General features: G+C 41.7%; 2 protein-coding genes across 5 annotated transcripts in view; both read left to right on the forward strand.

Annotated features, from left to right (window-relative positions):
- Window positions 1-227: 227 nt before the first annotated feature.
- The window catches only part of HSPA14 (heat shock protein family A (Hsp70) member 14), a gene marked incomplete at its 5' end in the record, with an annotated part of 39,229 nt that continues 25,266 nt past the window's right edge, over window positions 228-14,190 (forward strand). For 2 of the 3 annotated variants that reach the window (XR_014313975.1, XM_082739589.1), the window contains 8 exons: window positions 228-359; window positions 1,756-1,836; window positions 1,910-1,992; window positions 10,301-10,349; window positions 10,485-10,590; window positions 11,412-11,502; window positions 12,692-12,796; window positions 13,861-14,022. Coding sequence is in view for 2 of the 3 variants with exons in the window: in XM_082739589.1 (XP_082595715.1) it covers window positions 303-359; window positions 1,756-1,836; window positions 1,910-1,992; window positions 10,301-10,349; window positions 10,485-10,590; window positions 11,412-11,502; window positions 12,692-12,796; window positions 13,861-14,022 (734 nt within the window). Of the gene's footprint in view, window positions 360-1,755; window positions 1,837-1,909; window positions 1,993-10,300; window positions 10,350-10,484; window positions 10,591-11,411; window positions 11,503-12,691; window positions 12,797-13,860; window positions 14,023-14,190 lie in introns of those variants that run through there. The other variant, XM_082739590.1, reaches the window with a different exon arrangement.
- MSANTD7 (Myb/SANT DNA binding domain containing 7) lies at window positions 1,908-8,616 on the forward strand. Of its 2 annotated transcripts, XM_082739591.1 has the most exons (3): window positions 1,908-1,992; window positions 3,983-4,709; window positions 5,228-8,616. In XM_082739591.1, the coding sequence occupies exons 2-3, from the start codon at window positions 3,989-3,991 to the stop codon at window positions 5,749-5,751; spliced, it is 1,245 nt and encodes a 414-aa protein (XP_082595717.1). In that variant the 5' UTR covers window positions 1,908-1,992; window positions 3,983-3,988; the 3' UTR covers window positions 5,752-8,616. The 2 variants fall into 2 exon arrangements, with proteins under 2 accessions (XP_082595717.1, XP_082595718.1); XM_082739592.1 differs by lacking the exon at window positions 1,908-1,992 and having other exon boundaries at window positions 4,084-4,709.

The raw sequence follows: 14,190 nt of genomic DNA on the forward strand, positions 1-14,190 counted from the left end.
GGAACCAAGACATCCCTTCCAGTCCCTCCCCGACTGGCGCATGCGCAAGATCGCACACGCGCTGCGATTCTGGCAGGGCTGGGGTGGGAGGACGCAGTAAAGCTATTCGCCCGCAGTCGGAAAGGAAAGGCGAAACCTTCACGCTGATTGGTGGCGACGCGGGAGGCCGCGGCGGATGGACCGGACGCAGTGGGCGGGCGGGAACGTGAAGTTTCCGCGGTGCCTGATGGGGCTGTTCCGAGGCCCGAAGCTGTTGCCACAGGGAGACCACTCGTTACTGCTGCCGCCTTCTCTGCCGCCTCATGGCGGCCATCGGAGTTCACCTTGGCTGCACATCAGCCTGCGTGGCCGTCTATAAGGTGAGGCACTGGGGGAGCTGGGCTCCAGCCTGATGGCCCCCCAGTTCTCCGGGTGCGGGGCAGGTCCTTTGGTCTCTTGTGGGGTTGTGAGCAGCGTGTCGCCGGCCTAGGAATGTCTTGCGGAAAGACATTATAGCAGGGAATCTGGAGCTGAAGGACCGGGCGGACCCGGCCTGGTCCTCCGCAGCTCCTCCGAAAAGGCTGCTGCGCCCTGGCAGAGGTCGTGAGGACGCGGGCGCGCGGGGTCCGGGAACGTCCGGGCCGTAGGGGGCCTACAGGGAGGCGGTCCCGGGAACGTCAGGGCCTCTGGAGGCCCAGAGGGATCTCGGGGACGTCGTGGGCACTGGAGGCTCGGAGTCGGGCGGGCCCGGGGACGTCAGGGCAGCAGGAGGCCTGGAGGGTCTCGGGGACATGAGGGCCGCGGGAGGCCGGGAGAGGGGCGGTTCTGGGGACGTCAGGGCCTCAGGAGGCCGGGAGGGGGGAGGTTCTGGGGACGTCAGGGCCTCAGGAGGCCGGGAGGGGGGAGGTTCTGGGGACGTCAGGGCCTCAGGAGGCCGGGAGGGGTCTCGAGGACCTCGTGGGCGCTGGACGCCGGAAGAGGGGCGGTCCGGGGAAATGTCTGGGCAGCAGGGGGCCTGGGAGGTCTTGAGGATGTCAGAGCGGCAGGAGGCCCCGGAGGGAGATGGTCCCCGGGGACGGCAGGGCTGCTGCTGGCCGGGAGGTGGACCTGAACATCCCGACCGGGAGGTTTACAAAGGTTTGCCAGGAAGGGACCTGCTTGCTGGTCGAGATCTGGAACAGGAATTGATGATCCCGCGAAGCTCGTGAAGTGAGTTGGTGGTGCATGCTCTACTGACTTGACCTTTCTTCAATGAGGGGGCTTAACAAGGAATTGTAGTCCGCTTCTCATCAGTAGGGAGGTGGGAGGAACAATAATAATGAACTCCCCTGATATTAGTCTTGCATTTAAATGTCAAGTGATTTGGAAGGAAAAACCAAAGGGATTTAGTGTGCTACCTCATCATACGTAGAAAAAGGAAGAAAAATGTATTTGTCAGGAAAGAAAGGAAACTGGAAAGGGTGATATAATAAATCTTATTATTGTATACAGTTAAGTTATGTTTGATCCAATTATTGACTAGAGCAGATTGAAAAAATGAGGCAGTTGTTTGTGAAATGTTGACCTTATGTAAAATCTAGGAAATTAATATTGGCAATTAAATCTGCAAGTTTAAAGTATTGATACAGTGATTTTTTTTCCTACAGGTATGGCAATGTAGAACTGACCCGCATATGTCTGATGAGACTCTTTGTGTGTGTGTCCATGTGTCTGTGTCTGTGTGTCTATATCCAACCCCCCAAAAAGATCTCATAGAGTTGTGTATTTTTTTTCCAGGATGGCCGGGCTGATGTGGTTGCAAATGATGCAGGTGACAGAGTTACTCCAGCTGTTGTTGCTTACACAGAAAATGAAGAGGTACTATTCCCCTCATGTTTGTATTTGGAAATGAGTAAAATTACATGCATTGTAATATGCTGTTCTTTTTCAGGTTGTTGGATTGGCAGCAAAACAGAGTAGAATAAGAAATATTTCAAATACAGTAATGAAAGTAAAGCAGATCCTTGGCAGAAGGTATGGAATAAAATAGTACTTTTCCACATGGAAATAAAATGTGTTCATACATTCTCAGCATAATGTGATATGAAACTAGAAACATCAGTTTGATTTTTTGTTGCTTTTTATGATTGAATTATTTCAGAGATTATCCCAGTAGGCTCTTTCTTTTGATGATTAGTGTTGTGTTTTCTCAGGGATGGGATTCACTCAGATACTTGTTTTTTGCTCAGAGATCTGTTTTTACTGATAAATGCCAACATTTGTATAGTTGGATAATGTTTCATTTAGAAGTGGTAATTTGGACTTTGCATCTTTTTACACGACAGAGGGAACTTGAAAGATTTTGTGGGAATTTGAAGTCTTTTCTGCACTGTAGCTGACTTTTGCAAAATTTGTTACAATTGGTCATAATTTATATAGAAACTATTGATTTTCTTTCTCAGGTCCTTTTGTGACACTTTCTGGGGACTAACTTTTCCAGTTGACTTACAAATTTAATCATTAGAGAAACAGCTTAATTAACATCTTAAGTAAGAATCAGGTTAATCATCTGTTGTATCTTTAATTAAAAGATTAAAGAGGCTTGCTTCTCCAGACTTCTGTCTCCTCAAATTATAGATTACCATAATAATTAGGGGTTTTCATTTTCACTGGAGTAGGAATACTTGATTCAGTGTTTTTAAATTTTCAAAGTGCTTTCACATCTATTATTTAATCCTCTCAAATCCCTAAAAGATTGGTAAGGCAGGTTTTATTCCTCCCCATTTGTAGATGAGAAAATCAAGACACACAGAAGTTATGGAATTGCTTGGTTAGTTAGGGGGGTGAGCTAGATAGGACTGCAGTTCAGGACTTCTAACTCCCCCCAAGTTCATCTTCTCTTTCTGCTTTGTTCATTTGAGAAGTATAAAAGCCCCATGTTGATCTTGGGATTTGGGGGTTATAGATAAATCTAATATTTATTTCTTTTATACATACAGATATTTTTTGTTATTCCTTACCTATATTTAGTTATATTGAACTTGATTTATTTTTCTCCTTAGGGTATTTTGGACAGAATTTAAATTTTTGTGATGATAAATATACTCCCCTCTCCGTTTATGTGTTGACAAAACTGAGTATTGTACGTATTGAAAATAAATCAATTGGTGTCAAAATTTGCAGGTTATAAAATCTCTAAAAAGCTCTAGACGGCTTTGAAGCTATATTCACTAAAAGAAGCCGACAGTATGGATTTTTTTCAATTGAACTTTTTATTTTGAGATCATTGCAAATTTACATACTGTTGTAAGAAATAATACAGAGAGACCCAATGTATTACTGGATTTACCTCTTGGAAAACTAGAGTGCAGTATCACAACCACGATACTGATATTGATACAGTCAAAATACAGAATATTTCTGTAGATCTAGCTCCTGGTGGCCCTGTTGGATTTTGCTATTTTAGGGCAGATGATCAGAGTAATGATATGGTTGTGTTCTGCCATACCATGCAAAATCTTTGTATTATCAGGAAGAAATTAAGCTTACTTTTCTGGCCCCAAAAGTTATCTTTTAACAAAGTGCCACGGTGACGATCAGATATAATATGTAACCACAACAGGCTGCTCAGGCCAAGGCTGGTAAAGGATGAGTGCTCTTCCAACCTGTTCCACCATGGTCTTGCTGGCACTTCTCTAGAGCGAACTGTCTCTTGGCCCAGGTATTCCCACCTTAGCCTACTTACAAGACAGTGGTGATTTTTACAGATAGACACAGTTGTACCAGGTCTCAGCCTCAGAAGCACTCTCTCTTTTATGGAGGAGTCAGTCCCCTTTTACCAAGGCAGTAATGTCCTTTTGAGCTCTTGGTCCAGTACCTGTCCTGGGCAAACCTTCACAGTTGGGCTTTCTCGGTCTTGGCCTCCTCCCTGTTTGCACCCTACTCACAGGTAGCACCACCTAACTTGCTGCCACAGTTATCCTTACGCCCTCCCTGTAACTCTCATTCCCCTATGGCCTTCCAGCCAGAAATGCGGTCCTTGGACCTGGCTTCTCAACAATTAGCCCTGAGAGGGAAGAATCGGCTGGCTCCTGGAAGTACACTGAGAGCACACAGAGCTTCCCCACACCTTCACCTTCACCTTGCAGCCCAGGAGCTTCCTGCAGCTAGCCTTCCTTCCCGGTCCACTATGGCCAGTTCCAATAGCAGTGCGGGCATCCGGTGGTCCCGGCAGGAGACGCGAACTCTTCTCTCCATACTAGGCGAGGCAGAGTATATCCAGCGCCTCCAGACTGTGCATCATAATGCGGATGTCTATCAGGCTGTGTCTAAGCGAATGCAGCAGGAAGGCTTCCGCCGCACCGAACGTCAGTGCCGCTCCAAGTTTAAAGTTCTGAAGGCGTTGTATTTAAAGGCGTACGTTGCCCATGCTACGAGTGTGGGTGATCCGCCGCACTGCCCGTTTTATGATACGTTGGATCAGCTTCTCCGAAATCAGATAGTGACTGACCCAGACAACTTAATGGAGGATGCTGCTTGGGCCAAGCACTGTGATCAGAACCTAGTGGCCTCTGACACCCCAGGGGAGGAGGGCACCAGCCTTCTCAGAGCAAAAAGGACTCAGGCAGCAGATCATCAGCCTATCTTGAAAACAGTTAAGGAATCAGATGAGGATTGTCAACTGAGAATCAGTGACCAGATGCGAGAAACCAGTGACCTCGAGGACTCCTGGGATGAATCCTCGGGTGCAGGTAACTCCCAAGCATGTGAAGGATTGGGGTACCAGAGTCACTTGGTTCTAAACCGCAGTATATATTTGGATGGTGTTCTCTTCAACTTTGTCTCCATTTCTGACCCAGACCCTCTGTTTTTTTAAGCCTTCTCGTAAGGTAAGGGGCTCCAGGTCTTCAAAAGCAATGACCCTAGGTATATAAGGTATTAGATTTTTTGAAATGTGGAAAAAGTACTCTTTAGAACCAGACTCATTTTGGCATTATTTATAGTGGGTGCATAGGAACATGAGAATTGAGATTGGGTTGGCTGGCTACGTGGAAAGGGGTTCGAGAAGGCAGCGGGGAGGTTTGGAGGGAAGATAATGGTCGGCAGAAGTGTCCAGACCAAGGCATTGAAATTTTCCCAACCCCTTGTGGAAAGAGGCCTTTCCAGGAACTACCACAGTGTTGTAATTGTCTCTCAGCTTCCGCTGCTGGCTCCAAGCATTCCCTTCGCAGGAATGTCCTCTTTGCAACATTGTTGCTTTGTTTTTCAGGGTGCTCTCAAGGGACCCCCAGCTACAGCAGTTCCCACCACCTTTTCAGAGGTGCAGTTGCTCCCTGTCAGAGCAGCCCCATGACCAGACTGGGTGTGTCCAGTGAGCCCAGTCCCTGCGCCAGTACCAGCCGGAACACTCCTGGGGTGGCCTCCACACAGCGGCCTCCGGTCGTCTCCTCCAGAGTTCCTTTTGTTTCTGGTGGGGATAGGCCTTTGACCAGTGAGCCCCCTCCAAGGTGGGCGAGGCGAAGAAGGCGGTCAGTGGCCAGGACTATTGCAGCTGAGTTGGCAGAAAACAGGAGGTTGGCACGAGAACTTTCAAAGCGTGAGGAAGAAAAATTGGACAGGCTGATTGCTATTGGTGAGGAGGCCAGTGCTCAGCAAGACACTGCCAACGAGCTCCGCAGGGATGCCGTGATCGCAGTCAGACGCTTGGCAACGGCAGTGGAAGAGGCCACCGGTGCTTTTCAGCTAGGGCTTGAAAAATTGCTTCAGAGGTTAATTTCAAATACCAAAAGTTAGGAGTTGATTGCAAAAGAGTCTCTTTCCTAAAGTGGTAGAAGCCCAGGTCCAACACCTGCCTTTTGGTACCTTGGCTCCTTTTACAGGTCCTTCGGGAAAAAGAGCGGATGAACCGTTAATACGCAGGGTGGCAGGAAGATCCACGCTAGTTGCTTTCCCCAAGCTTCTCCACTAATTGAAAGACCTCTCGGATGTGTGAGGAGCGGTCTCCTAGGAAACAGATGGAGCCGAGTCCAGAGAGCTAGTTAGCTGTGGCTTTCCCTCTGACGCGAGGCAGTTTCGTTTACCTCTACATCAGTTTCCTCATCTGTAAAATGGGGGCTAGGTAATAACTCCTGACCTGCCTACCTCACAGGGTTGTTGTGAGGATCAAATGGCTAATAGATGTGAAAGAGTTTGAAAGTTTAAAAGCACTACACACTATATACATGTAAGTTATTAATGCATCTGACCTTGGCCGAGGTAAGGCTAGGGTGAGGCACATTAGTTGACAAGATACAGAATTACGGTGTATACCACGACCTCATTGCTTGAATCTTTACTGGTTTAACCTGACTGATTCTTGTAAGATCTTCATTTTTTAAATTCCTCTGTGTAGCTTATTAGGCTAATATAGATATATGTATTTGTACCTTTATCTCTTACGTTTTCACTGCTGTGTTTGTGACATACCTACTAGTAAGCACTCAGTGGTCAAACCATCATTCCCTCCGTTTTACTAGTTCTTAGTGTCTTATCACTATAAGGATATAATTCAGAATGGACAGGGAGCCACAGTTGTGTGTTACAATTCATATTGATAATCTCTAATGAGGTATTGGCTGTTTTATAAAACATTAAATGTAAGTAAATTCTTTGCATTCCATATCCTTTGGATCCCTTTATATGCATAATTACGTGTCTTTAGGTTGGGTATCATTTGAACAACACGTGGAAACAATTTAGAATCTGTTTTCCAAATGCTTTTAGCTAATTTGCATTCTTTTCTGTTAGCCTTTTTTCTGTCTCACATGTTACAGAAAGCAAGCCCTGGAAAACTGTCCTTCTAGGGAGCTTTGCAAAATCACTTTTTCTCATACTGTGTAAACAGACGTTCACCTTGTTGATGGCATATGGTGGAAGAGGACAGCTTTGGGAACAATTGAGGATGGTGTGGATAAAGACTGCCTGCAGAGTTAACTGCTTTTAAGCACAAAGCCCTCAACAGACACATCCCCTTCCCTCCCAAAACATACATACTTCTCTAGGAGATACAAAGGTGTTGAGCCATACTCCAGTTTACTTTAGAAGGAATGCAGTTACTGGCCATCATCAAACTAACTTAAAGCTTTTAAGTGGTTTAGTTAGTACTTTAAGGAGATACAAATAGGAGCCTTGGAATTTAAAAAAGCTTTCCTCCAGTCTACAGGCTAAGAATAAATAAATAAACAAAACAAGTGTAGGCATGTTTGAAGAGATTTTGTTTTATATTTTGTAGGCTTGGGTGCTTACCTCAAAGCTGGTAATACAGATCCATAGAGAAATAGTCAAAACAATAGTGGGAATATGCCTGGAACCATGAATAGAGGGCAAGCGAGCAAGCTGTTCTGATGAGTGGGAGATGAATGTAGAAGGCGGCTGGTGTGGTAGAACACACTGGACTCCAGTTAGAACTGGGTTCTAACGCTGTTACAGTTTGTTACATCGGGCAGATGACTTGTCCTGTTTGTGCCTCAGTTTCTCTAAAAGGAGAGATTTGTACTAGATGACTTTTCTAGTACCTTCCAGTTCTAAAAAAAATTGTCATAAGTGGCATAACAAAAAAAGGCGAAGTGAAATTTTAATTGCTGTGTTTTCAGCTACGGGCACATATTGTGTTTGAATTATTGGTAACAATTGTATTTTAAGGACGCATTCTGTGATCCTAGTATTTATTAATATACTCAGCTTAAATAAGCATCACACATAGGACACAAGGAACATAGGTTCCTTGCTTTAAAGAAGCATATACCAAGGCAGTGAAATGGGTATATATCTATACATGTGCATTTTCTCAAATTATTTTATGCCTTTATATGGAGGGATGTGTGTAATTTATAACTGGATAACACTAATGTAGATATGTAGACTTTCTGGAAAAACAGGGCAGTACTTGAAGGAGAGTTAGGCCTGTACTATATTAATCTATTAATGGTAGCAAGGTACATAGGCAGGGATTTATTTGAGATAAGAGAAGTGCTAAAGAACAAAAGTGGAGTAAAACTCGGAAGGTAGTATCATGAAAATCTTTTGGGCGAAATAACCTTCACGTGAAAATAAAACTAAAGTGAAAATTCTTAATGAAATAAACAAAAAAAGAGGCGAAATATTGTTAAGGGGAGGCCCCATGAGTGAGAACAAGCTCAGAAATCCTGCCTAAGCTCTAAGCTCTAGGCCCAGCCATTCGTATCTGCCCCTCTTTTGGCAGATCAATGTACCATTCTGTGACTCAGGTTCCTCGCCCACAGAGGGAGAAACAAATCACCCTCCTACCTACCTCACAGGAATGTCGTGAGGGCCAGTTGAACAGATGAATGTAAAAACACTTTCAGACACGGAAGGCGCCGTGTTGTGATGGTAACGGGGAAGAAGACCTTGGGGCACATTAGTGCTGCGTCTACCAGGTCCAACCGCCTGCTGACGGTGCAAGAGACATTTAAGGAAGGACGAGGAAGAGAAAGTGGCGTTGCTTGTAGAGGTGGTGATACAGTGGTGGGATTAACACTCGGCCACCTAAAGACCATGATGTAAATGAGGTGCTGTGTATGCCAACTTCCCACCGTCCTTTGTGTTTCTGTTAAGTGATTTAATCCTGGTGTGGACAAATAAAGTTTTCACTTGTATGTACTTGTGGGTCAGTCCGCTACTTTCTGGCGATATCCATGACCATGTGTTGTCACGTCCACGCTCTGCTTTCTTTTTCTTTACCAGCTAATCCCCAGGGTCTCGCCTGTATCTGGTTCTAAGAGCTTTCTGTGCTTCCTGTCCTCACATGAGAAGGACCCTCTTTGCAGGGCAGTTGAGAAGTAATTTTCCATTTCTAGAAGTTCTTTAAATTCCATAATATAGGCTTTCCTGGCAAATCACCTTGTCTAAGATAGCTCACAGATAGTTTACAGGTAACCGGGTAAATTGTCCTGGTTGACTAAAATTCTCTTCTGAAGAAAACAGCTGTTAAGTGTCATGCTGAAATTACATTGGTGCAAAAAGATTACAATGGGTAGACTTCATCTTTTTTTCTTACCCTTAAAATAGTTGTCCAGGATGTAGTCTAAATACTGGATTATTGGATTTAGAGGAAGGAAGGGAGGGAGGACTGAGGTGAAAAGAATACCAAACTTCGTATTAAAGATCTGGATTCCAGTCCCTTCTGCCATGAATTAACCCTGTGACTTAGGGCAAGCTCCTTACCTGTTTTCCTCTCTACCAATTTTTAGGTAATAGAGAAGTATGAGGGATCGTCAAGTGTTCTAGACAGATTTCTGAGCTGCATGAGTCCATCAGAAACCCCTTTTGTCTCCCTCTTGTTTACAGGTTAGGGTCCTCAGGTGTTCAGTAACTGCAGCAGATCATCCCTATTCATTTCCAACTCCTCTTACTAAAACTGATCCCTGGACGGAATAGCTATGCCTTGGAAGAAGGGTTAACTGGAAGGGTTTACTTTCATTTCTAGATGAAATTAAGCAAAGATGAGAGACTCCTATCACTGCTCAAAAGGGCAGAGTACTTAAGTCATTTACCTTCTTACTGGGAGGCAGTTGGTAAAGTGCAAACAGCAGAAGACTAACTAGAGAAGACCCCTTACTAGCTTAGAAGTCACTGATTCCCTAAGGACCTCTTTTCTCTAAAATAATACCTGCCGAATTAACCCCCACTTAAGTGTTGTGAAGATCAAGTGAGGTAATAATAGGTAAGAACATTTTTGTAGTCTGCACAAATTGGTATTTTGAGCAACATTACACCCATTGTTACTTTTTTCATTTCCATACATGTTTATTTACTACTTAATTTGTATAGGACATTATAGATCTATGTACCTGCAATATATTGCACCTTTCCATTTACAATGTGTACTTTTGCTCAATTTTTTTGACGTTGCATGTTGATTCTTCTTCAGAAGCCAAGAAACAAAGATGGTGCTAGGTGTTCTGGTTTGCCCTTACTTTGAAATATTTTCTTGCCCTTTTCACTCAGGGATTGGGTCTTCAAGATCATAGGTGAGAGAGTATGTGACATAAAATCACTGATATTATGAATTACCCCAAATGTATAGCATCTGTTAATAACAAGATCAGAACAAATAAGAGCTATTTACTTTTAGATGTAAAGATTAACACTTTAATAGAATCACTAACCATTATAAATACTATATCCATTTAATCCTATCCTCTATATCATGATTTGTTAATATTAGGCAGCTTAATAATTGCTTGTATTTTTATATTTGTTTAGTGGTATTGAAAAATATAATCTTTAAATATTACACATCAACAATGCTGATTTTAATATTTATCTTTATCTTTATGGACAGCTCTGATGATCCACAGGCTCAGAAATACATCAAGGAAAGTAAATGTTTAGTGAGTATGGTTCTATTATTACCTCTCTATTACACAAAGTAATCGCCAAAGTCATAACCTATAATATTATTTTGAAATTTTGTATTTTTATTACAATTATTCCTCATCTAACACACTTAACAATTTCCTTGATAGGTCATTGAAAAAAATGGAAAGTTACGATACGAAGTAGATACTGGAGAAGGAACGAAGTTTGTTAACCCAGAAGATGTTGCCAGACTGATATTTAGTAAGATGAAAGGTATTGAGCAAAAGATCTTCTAAAGGTTGACCTTTAAAAAAAGTTAGAGGTGTTTCTTGATCTGGAGGGAAGCAGGGTGTTGTAACAGATGAAGACCTAATACTAGATCTGTCTGAGCTACTACCCAGCCATGTGACCTTGATCAACTGACTTCCTTCCCCGACTTTGGTTGTCTTAGAAGTAACATTATGGGTGGGGTGAGGTTAGCATTTTCACAGCTTCTTAAAATGAAGTGACCAAATAAGCTTGGTGAAGAATGAACATTTTATCTCAAGATTTAGCTCAACATATAGCTCAAGATTAACAGTGCTCCTCGAACAGTTATTTAGGCAGATGAAGCAAGTCTGGCTTACCACCACTTCTGACGAAGGCTCGAAGCTGAGTGGCATGCTGTGGTACAGTTTGGAAAATTCTGGAGTAGAGTATTTATAAGGCTCACTTCAGCTCTGGAATTATGTTATAAATTTTTGGGATGGAAGGCAGCTTTTTAATGTGTTGAACTAATACGCTGCTTGTCTTCACACTCATGGATTAGCAGCTCATTCTTAATGGAACCAGGCTAATTTGGGAGATAGTTACCATTTTGAAGCCTAAGAGCCAGGCTTTTTGGAAAGTACATAGTTCCATGTCCACAAACTTCCAAAACCACAGAAAGTTCTGCACGATTTAAGAGAGCGAGGGAAGAAAATGAGTGGGGTGGGCAATCAGGTGAATTGGAAAATCTTTACAGTGAGAAGGTCTTTGGCACAAATTAGTAAACTGCAAAGTGTCGTGATTTTTTTTTGTCATTGGAATTTATTTTTATATTTTTTTATACACAGAAACAGCACATTCTGTACTGGGCTCAGATGCAAATGATGTAGTTATTACTGTTCCATTTGATTTTGGAGAAAAGCAAAAAAATGCTCTTGGGTAAGTTTATCTTATTTGCTTAAAGGAAATATAGATTTCATATCATAATGTAGTCAAAGGTAAAATTGTATTTGAAAATACCTTTGGCGATAAAATTGTATTTATAAACAGATGATTGTAGTTACATATATAAATACTATGGTAGAAGGTCTAGTGATGATCATTAATATTTCCTGTCTTTTATGAAATGCCAAAAGAACATAAAATTAGATGTACCTTATTAATTGTTTCAACTGGAAATGTTTTTAATTACCAGGTTAAGTGGTTTACGTGGAAATTATACAAAAATACACAGTTTTTTGCAATGAAAATATTTGCAATAATTTCTTCACCTTAGATCTTTACATCTAAGTTGGGGGGGCACCTGGGTAGCTCAGTCAGTTAAATGTCTGCCTTTGGCTCAGGTCATGATCCCGAGGTCCTAGGATTGAGCGCCACATTGGGCTCTCTGTTCCGCAAGGAATTTGCTTCTCCCTGTCCCTCTGCTCCTTTTGCTTACTCTCTCTCTGTGTCCAAAAAAAAAAAATCTTAAAAAAAAAAAGTTGGGTTTAGTTTTTAGTTTTTATGGGTCATTATTCAGGTATAATTGGCAACCATGCATGCCTTTGCCTTGAGGATAGAGTCTCATGTGGGACTTCGGCAAGCATCTGAGTTGCTTCTGGGATAGATAATTGCATTATTTACTTAAACTTGTGGAATGTTAAAACTGTGACCCCAAGGGCGCCTGGGTGGCTCAGTGGGTTAAGCCTCTGCCTTCGGCTCAGGTCATGATCTCAGGGTCCTAGGATCGAGTCCCGCATCGGGCTCTCTGCTCAGCAGGGAGCCTGTTCCCTCCCTCTCTCTCTCTCTGCCTGCCTCTCCGTCTACTTTTGATTTCTCTCTGTCAAATAAATAAATAAAATCTTTAAAAAAAAAAAAAAAACTGTGACCCCAAGTTAAAGAAACTGGAGAGTTCCAAAATGTATTATAAATTTGTTTATTAATTTATGTATCTTTATTAAGTTATAATTAATTACATTATTAAATTTGTTTAATATTAATCTCTAAAGTTTATAAGCATGGGCATTTTTGAGAGCTTTCCTTTTCCTTCATATATGCACACTTTATTTTCTTTGTTAAGAAAATATTTCAACATGTTGTATTGATGAACATGTTGATATTAAATTTATTGAATGCAAATCATCCACAGGGAAGCAGCCAGAGCTGCTGGGTTTAATGTTTTGCGGTTAATCCATGAACCATCTGCAGCTCTTTTGGCTTATGGAATTGGACAAGACTGCCCCACTGGAAAAAGGTAAAAACCATGTTTGCAGCTTTAAAGTTTTCAGTGCAGAAAATATTTTAGATTACTACATTTATATCAGTAGGGATTATTATATAAATAAAGCCTTTATGAATAAAAAGGTTCTGAAACTGCATTGGAGCTTTTCAAATAGATGAGAAAGGCGTCCTAGGAGAGCAGAGAAAGGACATAACGAGAGGGAAGACTGAGCTTTCCTATCCTTTTCTTATCACTCATGTTATCTTTATTGGAGAAAGATTTGAAATTTACAAGCCCGACCAAATTCTAGCTCAGGCTAGGGCACTGTTAATTTTTCTATCAATTCCAATTATTGAACATGTTTAGAAACAGTACTTTTACATACATTTTTCATGGCAGGAGATGGGGAGAGTCCAGCATAGGATTTGAGATGTCTTTTAGTAATAAAATAGTAAGACATACTCCTAATTTAGTTGTCAAAACTTATCTTAATAGAACGGACATGGATACCTTTAGGGGGGGAGATTAATACAGATGTGTTCCCTCGTTGTTTGACCTTACTCCTATTTCACAGCTAGAAAAACATATGTTTAAATCCGTAGGAAAACAGTTTTAGGTGAACTAGATAATCCTAGAATATAGGAAGTTAGCTTCTAGTTTTATGTATGTTTGATTTTTATAGAACATGTTACTATAGCAGTTACTTGGTCAATATTAGCACATAAAATTTCTATATTTAATTCTCTTATGACTTGTAATTGCAAACTCTGCTTGGAAAGGTTAGTATCTTGCACTGTATGTTAATTATACTGGAATTTTTTAAAAAAGTATCTTGAACTCTGGTTACTCAGAAAAATCAAATTTTAATAGTACAACAAAGTAAAAATGAACTTTGACTTTGAATCAGAAGATATGGGTAATGGGTTCTAGGTTTAATTCAGCACTAAGTGATGACCATGGACAACTCAGTTGACTCGTGTGAGATTTTCAGTTTTCTTATTATGATTAGGGATTAAACTAAGTTAAATTCTAATGTCCAACCTACTTTAAAACGGTGTGATTCTCTCATAACTTACTCATGTTATTTTTCTTTTAAGCAATATTTTGGTTTTTAAACTTGGGGGAACATCCTTATCTGTCAGTATCATGGAAGTGAACAGTGGAATATACCGTGTTCTTTCAACGAACACTGATGATAACATTGGAGGTACACATTTCACAGAAACCTTAGCACAGTACCTAGCTTCGGAGTTTCAGAGGTGAGTATTAATGGACTTGATGGTGGGTTTTTTTGTTGTTTTTTTGTTGTTGTTGTTAAGATTTTATCTATTTGACAGATAGATATCACAAGTAGGCAGAGAGGCAGGCAGAAAGAGACAGAGAAGCAAGCTCCCTGCTGAGCAGAGAGCCTGATGCAGGACTCGATC

The sequence above is a fragment of the Mustela nivalis genome (assembly GCF_964662115.1).
Source record: "Mustela nivalis genome assembly, chromosome: 7".
Lineage (NCBI taxonomy): Eukaryota > Metazoa > Chordata > Mammalia > Carnivora > Mustelidae > Mustela > Mustela nivalis.